The sequence below is a fragment of the Capricornis sumatraensis genome, chromosome 17 (assembly GCF_032405125.1).
Source record: "Capricornis sumatraensis isolate serow.1 chromosome 17, serow.2, whole genome shotgun sequence".
NCBI lineage: Eukaryota > Metazoa > Chordata > Mammalia > Artiodactyla > Bovidae > Capricornis > Capricornis sumatraensis.
In genome coordinates, this window is record NC_091085.1 from 24,382,847 (window position 1) to 24,398,167 (window position 15,321).

The 15,321-nt window shown below is 45.3% G+C and overlaps 1 protein-coding gene across 1 annotated transcript in view; it reads left to right on the forward strand.

Moving 5' to 3' along the window:
* Window positions 1-15,321, forward strand: part of TBC1D9 (TBC1 domain family member 9) — a 115,877-nt gene that overhangs the window by 79,127 nt on the left and 21,429 nt on the right. Inside the window, exons 7-13 of the mRNA XM_068989698.1 lie at window positions 1,342-1,548; window positions 2,748-2,918; window positions 3,544-3,694; window positions 5,467-5,681; window positions 7,766-7,883; window positions 9,030-9,315; window positions 9,643-9,772. Of these exons, the coding sequence (XP_068845799.1) occupies window positions 1,342-1,548; window positions 2,748-2,918; window positions 3,544-3,694; window positions 5,467-5,681; window positions 7,766-7,883; window positions 9,030-9,315; window positions 9,643-9,772 (1,278 nt within the window). The remainder of the gene's footprint in view (window positions 1-1,341; window positions 1,549-2,747; window positions 2,919-3,543; window positions 3,695-5,466; window positions 5,682-7,765; window positions 7,884-9,029; window positions 9,316-9,642; window positions 9,773-15,321) is intronic.

A 15,321-nucleotide genomic window follows, 5' to 3' on the forward strand; every position in this document is an offset into this window, starting at 1 on the left:
CTGTTTCTACTTTTCTCCTGATGTGGTTGACTTACTTTACTACACACACTAGTACGCACAAGTGTACGCACAAGTGCACACACGCACACACACACACACACACACACACATACACACCAGTCAGCCCGTGCAGATAGGGTTGCAGTTAAGCTGTTTACGTCATGTCTGCTCAGAATCAAGCCTTTAAAACTTTGAAGTGGTAAGAGGTGAGGAATGCAAAGCCCTGGAGTCTAAACGAGACGTTTGAAGGATTGGTAGTGGTTTAAAAGCCATGTCCACATTAAGCTAATAAAAGGACCCAGTATCGTGGGTTGTTTCTTTCTCTTACAGATGAAGCACCAGCTAAGAGTCCTCCCTCTTAAAGTTCCATGAAATTTTAATGAAAGTCAAAGAATTCCTTCACAGCAAGGTTTCTCAACCTTGGTGCTGTTGACATCTTGGGCCTTACTGTGTTGGGGGGTGGGCTGACTTGGGTCCTGTGCCCTGCAGGATGTTTAGTTTCATCCTTGACTTCCACCTGTGAGATGCCTGTGGTACCTTCCACTTGGGACTACCAGAAGTGCCTCTGGATGTTCCAGATGTCTCCTGGGGCTGGGATGGGGACTCACTCTCAATTTATAACTACCAGCAAGATAATTCCCGTTCCAGTTGTCACACGAGTGTATGTTCCCCGGTTCTTTGTCTCGTCACAACAAAGATTTGGAGTGACAGACATTAAAGGCCTCGGCGCGTCACAGCTCTCGGGTCTTGGACAAACCGTGTTATAGCTCTCAGGCAAATCAGTGTTACAGCTCTATTTTATTTAGAAGATAGCAGGAGAATCCATCCTCAAAGCGTGAGGGCATGCCAACCCCAAGATTTGAAGGGAAGAGAGTGGAGGAGCGCGTGGGAGAGGGGGAGAGAGGGAGAGAGAGAGCACGCGCACGCACGCAGGAGAGGAGGAGAGAGAGCGCGCGCTTTGGCTCCTCCTTTTATACGTTTCGCCTCCCCCTGGGCCTGTCCTGTGCAAATTGGGCTTAGCCAGCAGCGCTGTTTGTTCTTCCTAAAGTCTTCACTCTGGTCCTCGGACCTTCCTTTGACCTTCCTTGTTTTTTAGCCACCACCATTTTGGACTCCTTTTCCCTGTTCTGCCTACCTAACACAGTTTCATTTGTTCTGAGCTGTTTTCTTTTATTGGGACAGCGTTCAAGAATCTCAGCTTGCCTCAGTAAAATATGGAGGTTCCTGGCGAGATTGAAAAGCATGGTCTTCTTCCTTCAGTGCTCAGCATCTTCAGTGCTCAGAGGTTGCTGCCGGGTGATCCCTGGGAAGTAATGCTCTTGGTGGCCTGTTTCTTTTCAGGTGACGATTGTAGAGAAGGCAGACAGCTCCAGCGTGCTCCCCAGCCCTCTGTCCATCAGCACCAGGAACAGGATGACCTTTCTCTTTGCCAACTTGAAGGATAGAGACTTTCTGGTGCAGAGGATCTCTGACTTCCTGCAGCAGACAACCTCCAAAATATACTCAGACAAAGAATTCGCAGGAAGCTACAACAGTTCGGATGATGAGGTCGGTGGAAGGCACCTGTGGGGTTGGTTCATCCTATTTCTCTTCCCTGGGGAGTGTTCACCTCCTGGTCTGTTTTGTTTGATCTTGAAGCTTTGCAGCTGTGCTGAGGTGAACCAACTACTCTGATGTCCAGAGAAGACATCTCATTTAAACCTCACGGTTTGTATTTAGAAAGATCGTAGAATTGGACATCTAATCTCACCCTCTTCTTTCACCGTTGAAGGCGTTATGAAGTGATTTGTCCTGATTACATAGCAAGTGACTCTGTTGAGAATTATACAGAGATCACTCAGTAAAGTCTCAAACCTGAAATACAAGATTATTAGGATGATTTTGTTAGGATACAATACGAATTGTGTCCCTATTGAATTAGGCTCTGAATCCACATCCAGGGAAACTGGGCCCTGAAAGATGCGTGATTAGCTCAAGTGATAGAGCGACTTGCAGCGAAAATTCGTTGTAAAGCTGGCGAGCTCCTGTTTACTTGCTCCAAGCTTCTGTGGGCATTTTTGAGGCACCAGAAACTAGATAGAAGGCGAGGGAGGCGGTCCCATCAGCAGTTGAATCAACCACGCCACGCTTTGCATGCATACTAATCAGAGAGATAAGTGTCCAACCAGCTTGTTGTAAAAATGAATCTAAAATACGGAGGAGGTATTTCCCTGGTGATCCAGTGGTTAGGACTCCATGCCTCCAATGAACGGGATGCAGGTTCGATCCCTGATTGGGAAACTTAAGGTCCTTCATGCTATGGGGCACAGCCAAAAAGTGAAATACAGAGGAAACCTGTTGGGAACATCGAAGCCCTGTGACCCATGATCCCATCTAATTCTCACCAAAATGCTGGCTTGCCAACTTCCTCCTGCTACATCACCTAGCAAGACACCTCTTGGGAACCATGGTGAAGCTATTTGTGTCTGTCCAGAGGACAGTCAAGTGGCTCGGTGGTAAAGAACCCGCCTGCCAGTGCAGGAGACACGGGAGACGTGGGGTTTGGTCCCTGAGTCGGGAAAATGACAGCCCACTCCAGCATTCTCGCCTGGAGAATCCCGTGGACAGAGGAGCCTGGTGGGCTACAGTCCATGGGGTCTCCAAGAGTCAGACACGACTGAGCGCAAAAAGGTGGAGGAGAGGATGTGGAAGAAGTCGGTTCTGCAGCTGAAACCATCCCCGCCTCGTGTTGCTCTCTGCGTTGGCAGGTGTATTCTCGGCCCAGCAGCCTCGTTTCCTCCAGTCCCCAGAGGAGCACCAGCTCCGATGCCGATGGCGAGCGCCAGTTCAACCTCAATGGCAACAGTGTCCCCACGGCCACACAGACCCTGATGACCATGTATCGGCGGCGGTCTCCCGAGGAGTTCAACCCGAAATTGGTGAGTGCCGCCTCCTCTTGCCAGGAACTTTCTGTATTAGAACAGGAATGTTTTTAACAAATCTTTTAAAATAAACTCATCAATACGTCACTGGACAGTTTCCTACAAGTGAAGGATATTTTGTTTAAAAATACAACGGACATATAAATATAACATACAATGACATATTTGTATGTCATCGGGTTTCAGAGTGGCTTCATTGTGAAAGCAGATGGGTCATATACTTCTATATGCAGGTGACATTTTTTTAGTTTTGTTTTTTAACTGTTGTTTAAGTAGCCAACAAGTAAGAACGTAATGTCTCAGGCCGCATTTAACAACATCCAGTCTGTTTCACTTGGAGGAGTAGATATAAAGCCGTAAGTAACATTTGCATGCTCCTGACCATCTCAGGTAAGTGGCATTCTGACTCTGGGCCAGAAGGTTTCATGGCAGATCCACAGGCTCTGATATATGGGTCAGGTCACAGAAGGTCTTCAGAAAATCTGAGTTCTTTGTTCTCATGAATTCTGTCCAAAACTTACCAGCTCCATTCTCCAGGGAAAATGTTCTGACTTTCCGTCAAACTTGTTCTTACCAATCTCGAAGTACTTTGGGTGTAATGATGCTACCTCATCCCTTTCAGGCCAAAGAGTTTTTGAAAGAGCAGGCCTGGAAGATTCACTTTGCGGAGTACGGGCAAGGGATCTGCATGTACCGCACAGAAAAGACCCGGGAGCTGGTGCTGAAGGGCGTCCCCGAGAGCATGCGTGGGGAGCTCTGGCTGCTGCTGTCAGGTACGGCGGGGCTGGAGCGGGAGCACGCCTCCAGAGTGGGGAGCCCCAGGGCTGCCCTCAGCCTTCCATCGTGCCTCAGGGCTATTTCAAATATGTAACCCCCACTTCAACCCAGGGGTCTAATCTCTAATCAGTGAAGTACACATTAATTTACCCTCTCATTCCATATGTGTGTGTCTGCACATATGCACGTGTGCTGAGTCGCCTCAGTCGTGTCCAACTCTTTGCAACCTCATGGACTGTAGCCTGCCAGGCTCCTCTGTCCATGGGATTCTCCAGGCAAGAATACTGGAGTGGGTTGCCATTTCCTACTCCAGGGGATCTTCTGGATCCAGAGATCAAAGCCGAGTCTCCTGTCTTGGCAGGTGGATTCTTAAAACACTGTGCCATCGGGGAAGCCCATGTGTATATATACACATATTTAACATAAAAGCACCTATTTAATTATATAATATGTACATAGATATGTGTGTGTTTTTATATGTACATATTTGTATATATGTATATGTGTGTGTGTACATAAACCTTATACTTGCATAAATTCTATCTAACTAGATTTGTAGTTAAGTGCTTGCATCCAGGGTTTGTCTGTCTGTAAGAATCATAACCTGCAGCTATGTCACAGCGGTGGTTCTCACCCACCTCTGCGTGCTCCCGCCCAGCACCGAGGAGCTCCCCTTCATAGCAGTGGCTCTTCAGTGCCAGGCATATGCTCCCTGCCCACTGCAATTCTGAAAATCCCTCTTCATCCTTCCTACTACTCTTCAGTATGGCTCATTGTGAGCTCTTCATAATTTCAGTTTTTAAACTTGTTTTGAGAGACAAAGCTTCCTTTTTTAAGTTAAATCAGAAGGAAAGCCCTGATAAAATGCAAGCAAGGCTGCTTGGTTGGAGAACTGAGACGGCTTCAGCTTCAGCTTGACTTTCTCTGCCCACTTCCCTGTTCTTCTCTGAGCAGCCCATTTGGGTTATCTGTGGAAGTTCCTTGGAACACAGTTTCTAGGTTGGAAGCCTCTACCTTTAGGGAGAATTTTTTGTTTGTGTGTGTATAAGGAGGCTTGTAGGGAGGTTTTTAAAAAATTCATTATTTATTTTTTTTAGTTGAAGTATAGTTTAACAGTAACTGTTAGTTTCAGGTGTACAGCATAACCATCCAGTTGTCTTTTTTTCTGATTATTTTGCCTTATAGGTTATTACAAGATATTGACTATAATGCCCTGTGCTATACAGTAAATCCTTGCTACTTATCTGTTGTATGACTAGTAATTTGTATCTATTAATCCCATACTGTAATTTGTCCCTCTCTCATCCTCTTCCCCACTTTAGTAACCAGAAGTTTGTTGTCTGTGTCTGTGAGCCTGTTTCTGTTCCGTATCTAGGGTCATTTGTGCTATTCTTTAGGCTTCACGTATAAGTGATATCATAGAGTGTGTGTGTGTGTGAGAGAGAGAGAGAGAGAGAGAATCACTCAGTCGTGTTTGACTCTCCACAATCCCATGGACTGTAGCTCACCAGGCCCCTCCATCCATGGGACTCTCCAGGCATGAATACTGGAGTGGGTAGCCATTCGCTTCTCCAGGAGATCATAGTGAACAGGGGAGTTTTTAAGCTGCTGGCTTCCAGTGGAGCGGGAAGAGGGGAGAGGGCCGGGAGTGAAGTTACAGCCGGGCTGTGGCTGTGGGACACAGGTCCTCACAGGAGGAAGAGTGCGGGTCAGGCAGCCAAGGCTGGGCTCCCACTTTCTGATGCTGGCTCCGTTCGGTGTTTCCCAGGGGCCATCAACGAGAAGGCTACCCACCCCGGCTACTATGAGGACCTCGTGGAGAAGTCCATGGGCAAGTACAACCTCGCCACAGAGGAGATTGAGCGGGACCTGCACCGCTCCCTTCCGGAACACCCCGCTTTCCAGAACGAGATGGGCATCGCCGCTCTGAGGAGAGTCTTGACAGCTTATGCTTTTCGAAATCCTAACATAGGGTATTGCCAGGTGAATGTCACAGATGGGTAAGACTTTTTAAAAAAATGTTTTCTGCCAGCCGGTAAGTAATAAGAAAGGCTTTATGGGGGACTTCCCTGGTGGTCCAGTGGCTAAAATTCCACACTCCCAGGGGGCCCGGGTTCGATCCCTGGTCAGGGAACTAGATCCTGTATGCTGTCGCTAAGACCCGGTACAGCCAAATAAATAAATATTTCTTTAAAAAGAAGAAAGGCTTTATGGTTAAGAGAGCAATTACTGGACCAGGGTCTCTCGACCTTGGTACTGTTGGCATTATGGACTGAATCATTCTTTGTGTGGGGCTGTCCTGTGCTTTGGAGAATGTTTAGTAACATTCCTGCTTAATAACGTGATTAATAGCATCTTCTCACAAAATGCCAGTGCTCCCCACTTGTGACAGCTAAATGTTTTTAGACCTTGTCAGATGTCCTCGGGGATGCATGCTCTCCCAGAGCAGAGAAACCCTCCACTGAGCAGAGGAGCCAAGGGATAAGAGTGCCCTTTCTGGATCCACCACCGTCTGGTGGCCTGGCTGGTCACTAACTGGTCATGAGCATATCTGGGCACCAAGCCTTTAATTCTGCATTCTGGGTTTCCCAGTGCTCCTCCCCTTGGCAACTCCTAAGCAGTTAATGTCCTTGAGAATGTAGCTCTTATATGCTGTGGCTATATTTTAAGGCCCACTAAAATAAATGTGTAATTCAGTATTAAAAAATGTTGCCCATATACCAACCGCAGTGATTGCCTGTATAAGTTAGTATGGATAGCACAATTTGGAAAGCTCTAAGTGTCGTTAGATTGAAAGGCTACATATGTACCCAGAGAAACCTTCCTTGACCATCTAGATGAAACCTAAAGCAGGCTTACTGTCTTGAAACCTGTATACCGTGCGTGCACATGCACACAGACACAGAGACGTGCATATATCACAGGTCTCCCTGTACATTTTACCTTTTTGATAGCAGTTTATTTAAAATATACCTCCGAATTGATTAATCGACTTTCACATCTCTTTTCTCTCTCTGACCCCTGGATTTATGCCCTGTGAGATTTGTCACCCCTGTGCCCCTCCTTTTCCCCAGTACTTAGTCCAGAGCCTGTTACCTAGTAGAGCCTCAAAAGAAACGTACCTTGACTGAATGACGAAGAAACCAGCCATGACCTTGATCGTGTAGTAGGCAGGTTAATTCTCAAGTGGAATTTTAATGATTTCACTTGGGAACCTACCAAGTCAGGCTTACAAGGAAGAGCCTATCAGACCTAAATTCCTTTTTTGACATTTATATTGTAGGAATCTGATGGACACTTACTTACCGGTTTCTCCAGGATCAAAAGAAGTATAGGCAGGAGCTGGCTTCTCATATAATAGAGTTCATATTTATCTTTTGATCTTCCTCTATTTAATTAAGAGGACTGTTAAAGTAGTTGAGCCTGGAGTGCTTATGAGCTAGCTGATGATATCTTTTAATAAAGTAGATTACTTTAGAATTAAACCCCTGTTACCTATCACTACCATCCTTATCCAGATGGAAATAATGGGCGAGGACTCCAACTTTGAAAGGCTTCATTGTTCCCTGAAGAGCGCCTCAAGCCATGTGTACTGGGCGATAGAAACAGTTATGGAAGATTAAAAGGGAAATATTCACCTCACCGAATTAAGGATTCCAAACACTGAGACTGATAGGTTGAAAGCTTTGGCACATAGGCTTTGGACAGAGTTTTTGAATGAGGATTGGTGGTCATGGTGGGGCTCAGTCCTTGGTGCATATTGGTGTTCATGGAGCCCTTAACAGTTAACAGGCAAAAAAAAAAAAAAAAAACCCCACAAAACAACAACAAGCCAAAGCAAAACACTTAGCAGGCTGACGTTCTAAGGGTTTTTACATTTTTCAAAAGTTGTAAACAAAACAAAACTCTGAAGAATGGGTGTATGTAAAGCCTTTACATATTTATTATCTGTTTTTTTGTGGAAAAAGTGTGCTGGCTCCTTTGGGACTAACTCAGTCGTTTCTCAGGTTAAAATGTGTCTGATGTATTTAAAATGTATCTGCTGACGTCTTCTTTCATCCCTTTAGGCCATGAACATTGTCACATCCGTGCTGCTGCTTTATGCCAAAGAGGAGGAAGCTTTCTGGCTGCTGGTGGCTTTGTGTGAACGCATGCTCCCTGATTACTACAATACCAGGGTGGTTGGTACGTGAGGATGCAATTAGTTTATGACCCTTATCTCATCAGGAAAATGTTTCTAGAACCAGGAAACCAGCTGTAACCCCATTTCCAGTCACTGTTAGCCAAAAGAGTGTCAGACAACTCCAGTTTCCCAAAATGGGAATGAGAGGGCTTGAATCAACATAGATTATTACACAAAGGAGCACCGTGGAGCTTCTCCCCATGGAAAGAATATACATCTCACTGTTTTAGAAAACACTCAATGTGGGTGTCTGTGGCACGTGAGAGCTACACCAGGCATGCAGATCACCAGTCCCCAAAGGTTTAATGGTGCTTTCCTGAAGAGCTTGGAATCTGTGGAAAGCAGAAGGATTCAAAAAAGGAGTGGGCAGAATAGCATATAAAAATATATTCAGAGCTCAGTTTCTAAGGTATTTTTCAGAACTGGTTTCATTGCAAAGCAAGCAGCGATGGTGAGCATTTAAATAAATTATTGGTGTCTCTCCATATAATCCCCTCCAGTGTTAGGCATTCACTTTAGCAAGACAAGCTCTTCCTTGCTAGTACAGCAAAAGGTGTACTTTATGCTCTCCTCTTATGTTCTGTCTCCATTTCTAAACTTGTGCATAGTAACTTGATTCACTGGAAATACTCTCCAGAAATGCCAGGAAGTTGATCATGAATGTGTACAGCTGGAATGCTTATACTTTGGGGGAGGGTGGAAAACCAAACAATTATTTAAAGAAACAATTCCTATATGGGGACCAAGCATCCAGAAGAGTGATTTTTTTTTTTAAGAGTTTGCCAAGAAATCAACCTACTTAGATGTATATTTCATGTCTAGCCAAACATCATGTTGCCGGCAAAATAATTGTGTGTCAGGAAAATCTTGTAAGTTGACCTTTTCCACAGCCCTTAGAGGTTTGATGTTATTGCTCTTTTATGATAAACAAGCAGGGGAGGAAGGCCCCAGAAAGAGAAGATGCAGTCAGAACTCATCTGGTGACTTGGCTGTGCTGATGATACCTTCGTCTAGTGACGTAGCGATTAGAGTTCTGTCTCAGTAGCAGTTGTCAACTGGATTGTGTTCGTCAAGCTGTTGGCTTGGGTTCATTTGCGAGAAGGTGCTGTGGGTTAACACGTGACCTTTTGCGTCCACCCCCGCTGCAGGTGCTCTGGTGGACCAGGGTGTCTTCGAGGAACTGGCCCGGGACTATGTCCCGCAGCTGTACGACTGCATGCAGGACCTGGGCGTGATCTCCACCATCTCCCTGTCCTGGTTCCTCACCCTTTTTCTCAGCGTGATGCCCTTTGAGAGCGCAGTGGTGGTTGTCGACTGTTTCTTCTATGAAGGAATCAAAGTGATATTCCAGTTGGCCCTAGCTGTGCTCGATGCAAACGTAGACAAGCTTTTGAACTGCAAGGATGATGGGGAGGCTATGACCGTTTTGGGAAGGTATTTCTCACCTGGAAAACTACCCCTGGGCCGCCTTCTCTGTACCTTCCATCTGCCTTTCTCCTTGGTTCTGTGAGTCTTATATGCCCTGATGGTTATCACAGAGCCCACTTCTCTGTGTGATTGAGGATTTTTTTTTTTTTATTCTTTGTCTCTAGAAGTGAAGACGATTAACTCTACTTCAGTTTAAAAAAATAATAAAATTTTAAAAAGAAGTGAAGGGATTTTAGTCTTCTGATATGCAGAGTTTGCAGAAAATAGGTGGACAACTGTAAAGAGATAATTCCAGATTCGCCTCCCAGTGACTCCGGATTCTTTCTTCTTCAGGTATTTGGACAGCGTGACCAATAAAGACAGCACGCTGCCCCCCATCCCTCACCTCCACTCCCTGCTCAGTGATGACGTGGAGCCCTATCCTGAGGTTGACATTTTCAGACTCATCAGAACTTCCTATGAGGTAGGTCTGCCTGGGGTCACAACACTGCATGCTCAGAGGGCCTCCACTGGATGTGTGCCACACACTTCCACTGCTAACCCAGGGTGTCCCTGCTTCCCTCCTGGTTCTGAGAACTGGTTGTCGAAGCAGGCAGCTCCCCACCAGCTGACAGCTTCAAGCTCCAGAGAGGGCCACTGAATGAATGGGCCAAACACCACGGAGCAATTGCATGACCCGCTCGGGCCTCCGACGCTTGGCTTTGCCCACCTCATTGGCTGATCAAGTAGCAGCTCAGTTTCAGCTCTGGGTGGGTTGAGGAGAGGCTGTTGAAAGGAGGCATGGGGAGGCTGACCCTCCTGTGCTCATGCCAAGTCCTTGGGTCTCCTGGGAAGCAGACGAGACAGTCCTCTTCTGTGGGGGACACATAGAATACTCCCGCCTCCCAGACAAGAACCAGACTCCCAGGACTCCTCTCAAATTGCTCGGCCCGGGTTGGGGAAGGTATGTTCTGGTCCACAGTGACCCCAGATCTGGTCCTAAATTCCACAAAAGAACTAGTGGTGCTATGTACCTCATAGCACTTGTGGTTTTTGGCATTCCGGGGACTCAGGACCGGAATGGTTTGTTCATTTCCTGATCATTAAGGATAATACCTGTGGTTTGTTCATTTCCTGATCATTAAGGAAGAGTGTGAATGTTTCGCTAAGCACACCAGGCCCTCTCCAGATGTTTTGGGATTGTGTTCCTGGTGATTGTCAGCATTCCAGCTAACAGCAGCCTGGATACTGGAGAGATGGTGACCTCTGGTTGAGGTCAGAAAATCTCTCTTATAGATAATGGGAAAAAAAAAAAAATAGGTGCATTTAAAAAAAATTGGTATGGATCCAGACACCTTTTCAGAAATGTGTGCCCTTAACTCAAAATAGAAGAAAGGCTGATAATTTATTATTTCAGAAAAATTTTGTTAGCACCCCATACATATTAAAAACAAAACATTTGGGGTATGTTTTAGCATCATAAAAGTAAAGCATGCTTATTGAAAAATAATGTAGAGACTGAACACATGTGAAAGGAAAACTGTATCCTGTGAGCATCTCACCATATCTCCCTCCAATATGTTTTTATATCTGCAATTTATACTTAAGTACTAAGTATCTGCTTAAAAGTGCTTTGTAACTTTCCATTTTTGACTTAAAATGCATGATGAACATTCTCTGATATTTAATATATTGTTTGTTTGCAGGTTTTCATAGATTCTTAATATTCTGCTTTAATGAGATGCCAAAACTTATTTAGCTGGTCCCTTTCTTTGGACATTTACTTAGGTTGCTTCCAAATTTTCAGTACCATATTGGCAAATTTGTATGATATTTTTATGTGTATATAATATGTATGATACTATATATTATATAAAAGTGTCTATACAAATAATATATCTCTGACTTTTTTATTAGAGTCCATTCTTAGGAATAGATTTCCAGTAGTAGATCAAAAAGTATGAATTATTTCCAAGCTCCTGGCACACCCTGTGCAGTTTCTGTATAGATTTTTCTGATTTAAATTTTCACTAGTAGAGATTAAGGATGACTGTTTCACTTCACTCTCTCCAAAACTGGTTATTATCATAATGCATTTTTAAAAAAACCACTGCCCCAGGACTTTTAATAGTCCTCCATCAGAAATGTTGAATGATTATTTTTCCAGAAAAAGAGCCCCTGTGACTTGAAAGCAATAGTTATTATTATAGCTGTGGGTTGTTTTTCTAAAGGCATCCCCCGAAACCTTTACTGTAAAGAGAATTCTAGACCCAAGTAATAAAGCTTGGTATGTAGAAACTCAGCTTTGTTCTGCACAACAGATAAGCTAAGGTCTCGCTGAGGTCAGCACGTGGCCCGTTTTTAATGGGAAAGAGAGAAGAATGGAAGTAAGACCAGAGCTGATGTCCGTCTCCTTCCTGTCTGTCTGGTCCCTAATGGCACCCCTCAGGCTGCCAAGAGTCCTATCGCAGGGCACAGCCATAGTTTCCTTCCTCTGCCTGGGAAGACGACCTTGTTTATTTTTACCAATGCCTACATCACCTCCTCTTTCAGTGCACAATGATTTGCTTTTGATTTTCTCTGCTTAGTGGCATTGCCCTAATAGTAAGCCTCCAGTGCCTTCCCAATGCCTTATCTGTGTGCTCTTGCTAAGTCGCTTCAGTCATGTTTGAGTCTGCAAGACTCCATGGACTGTGGCCCGCCGGCTTCCTCTGTCCTTGAGATTCTCCAGGCAGGAATACTGGAGTAGGTTGCCGTGCCCTCCTCTAAGGGATCTTCCCGACTCGGGGATCGAACCCGTGTCTCTTAGGTCTCCTGCATTGGCAGGAGGGTAATTTACCACTAGTGCCACCTGGGAAATCCCCATTACCTTAATGGGTCATCCTGCAGACAACACCACTAAGTCTTGCCTTTCCTTTTTTTTCTTTCTGCCTCCTATTAGATTGGTGGTCCTTGATTCTGCCTGAGCATTCAAATCCCTTAAAAAAAAATTTTTTTTAAGCCAAGCTTTTAAAAGTATAAATTCCTAGGCTCCCTTCTAGACCAGTTACCTTTGTATCTTGGTATGACACCTAAGAAGAAATATTTTTCAAAAGTTCCCAGGTGATTCTGGAGCCGGGTCGGGGCTAAGAGTCACTGCCCTAGATGCAGAATGGGGCCACTAGACGCCTAGGAGGATTTTAACCCGGTTATACGACAGACACCAGTGTTCTGAAGCAGGTGACTCCTTGCTTTCCGTGCTTCAGGATAGTTCGCCAGGAAAATAGATAAGTAGGAAGAATACCGAAAGCACGTTCAGCCTTGAGATCCCAGGATGCTGCAGGTCAATCACCTTTCTCCTGATGAGTAGATGTGATAACTGTCTTCATAAATGTCTCATCGTGGAAATCTCACGCATTGTGAAGTTCTCCCAAGCCCCTCCTGGAAGGAGGGGGCAGTTTGAGAGACAATTTTCTTCTGTTTGGGCCCTGTGTGCCATTTTGTTAGACACACAGACACGGTAGACATCCAGCCTTCAGGTTTAATCCATAGACTGTGATGAGCCTCCTGGAAGACACAGGGCACATTAATAGCAGACTCATAGCAGGCACGTGACCACCATAGTTTCTTCATGTTCAAGATAGCCCACCCAGAGCGTTTGAGAAATGTTAAGCAAGGGGATGACAGAGGATGAGGTGGTTGGATGGCATCACCGACTTGATGGACATGAGTTTGGGCAAGCTCCAGGAGTTGGTGATGGACAGGGAAGCCTGGCGTGCTGCAGTCCATGGGGTCCCTAAGAGTCGGACATGACTGAGGGACTGAACTGAGCTGCAGTGGGGAAAGGAGGTGGCTGATCAACCACGAGGAGGAGTTTGTGCAGAAGGACAGACAGTTTGAAAGTTCAGATTAATGCCAGATTAATGTGTTTGGCTTATTAATTTTGGTGATAACAGCTGTCACTCGTGGAGAACCCACCTCGTGTGGGACAGGTGCCGGGTGCTTCATCGATAGCCCCACTAGGTCCATGTTCACACATTTCAAGGTTAAAATGTAAGTTGAGAGAGGTTGAGTCAGTTCTCCCAAGGCACACAGAAAGTGGCAGAGTTAGGAGGCAACCGCGAGCTCTCCAGCGTTAAAGCCAGAGCCCAGGGGGTGTGTCTGGATAGAAGGTGGATGGACTTGCAGGTGTACATACGGACAGGAGGCCAGTGGGTCCAGTAGAGGCTGGTTAGTGGGAAGTCTTGAAACCATTGATTGATTTGCAAGGCACCCAACAGCCACTGCGAAGAGAGAGGATCTACTCAGCCATTGTTTGTTTGCTGTTTTCAGAACTCCATTCTGTCAGAGCCCCTCCAGAAAGGTGAGAGGAGCAGGGGAGAGGAGATCACGGCCCAGTCCTCCTCATAGCCCATCTTCCTTTAGAAATCCTCCGGAAATAGCTAGGCAGGGACTTGGGAGTTCGTGGTGTCCTTTTAGGTTGGGATTGTTAGCTCCCGATGGAAGGGCCATTGTATGTGTTCCATTGTGTCTGAGTACGGCCAGTCCCTGGACCTGCCTGGCAAACTGCAGGGTCCATTTCTAGTTGAGGAACAGATATTAATTAAATAGAAAATGTAGAGGGCACTTTGAAGGTCAGGCTTGGGGGAAGTAACTCTTTTTGTTGTTTAGTCACTAAAGCATGTCCGACCCCGTAGACTGTAGCCCGCCAGGCTCCTCTGTCCGTGGGATTTTCCAACAAGGATCCTGGAGTGGGTTGCCCTTTCCCCCTCCAGGGGGCATCTCCCTCACCCGAGGATAGAACCTGTGCCTCCTGCACTGGCGGGTGGATTTTTTACCGCTCAGCCACCTGAGGAACCCAGCTTGTTCTTTAGCAATCTGCAGAGATCACCAAGCCAATGTTTACTGTGAGTTACTGTTACCCGTACTTTATATTAATGTATCTTTATCTCTAAGGGCAATCTACAAGGACAATTTTGGGGTCTCCTTGTACAGAGGAAGAAACTATGATTCAGAAGATTTGACTGAATTGCCCAGAGTCACGCAGATAATTAGTAAAAGAAAATGAATTTGAATCACATTTTGTCTAGCTCCAAAAATTTATGTTCTCTTCTACCCAAAGACGGAGAAGAACCTATCTGGAACCCTTTTCTAGAATGCTGGAAAAGTAGGTGGTGGAGTTATAAAACCAATGACTGAACCTTAAATTGCAGTGCAGCCCCTGTGGGACTCTGGGTAGCTTATTGAACCTCTCTGAACCTTAGTTTTCTCGTCTGAGAAATGGAAGTAACAGTACTAACTCAGAAGGTTATTGTAAGGATGACCAATGACACGTCATTGTTAATGTCCCTGCCGGTTGTAGGGCAAGAATAGTTTCCTTCTGTCTCGTAGGTAATGTTTCCTGGTTGATCAAAGGCAGACTGTGTGCTGGTTTGAGGTAAACCCACCCCTCCATCTTCAGCATGAGCTCTGTAGTAGATACTTTCCATTCTTCTGTGAGGATCAAAAGAGTTACCTTTCTTGGGAGTTTTAATCCCACCCGAGGATTTAACCCAGAGGGAATTAAGTATAACATTTTCCATCACTAGTGGCAGCTCCTACTAACAACTTTTGAATTCTGACTTCTAAGTGGCAGTAATTGCCATATCTTTCTTTAGAGTGGAGAGGATTCGGACTCGGTCTTGAGAAGACAGTTCTCTGGAGGTGGGAAAATTCATCCATAAACCCTGCATTTGTAGATCAAGACCCTCCGGTCACATTAAGTGATGAAAGTTCTAAGTAACTGGTCTAAGTTCTAAGATGTCAGTGTACACTTGTCTTAACTATTGGGAAGAAACACCTGAGTCAAAACGCAGTTCTCATTCAAAACAGGAAAAACACATTGAATAGATAGAAATAGAAAGCTTTAGAAGGGTAGGGTTTTTCACTGTTGACTCCAATTTGGGGAAATTATAAATTATGTGGTTCAGAGTCCGCCATGTGGGACAGCCTGTAGAGAGATGCCATTGCTGGTGTTGTCAGATAAGATACAGAAAAGACCGACATTGCATGGGA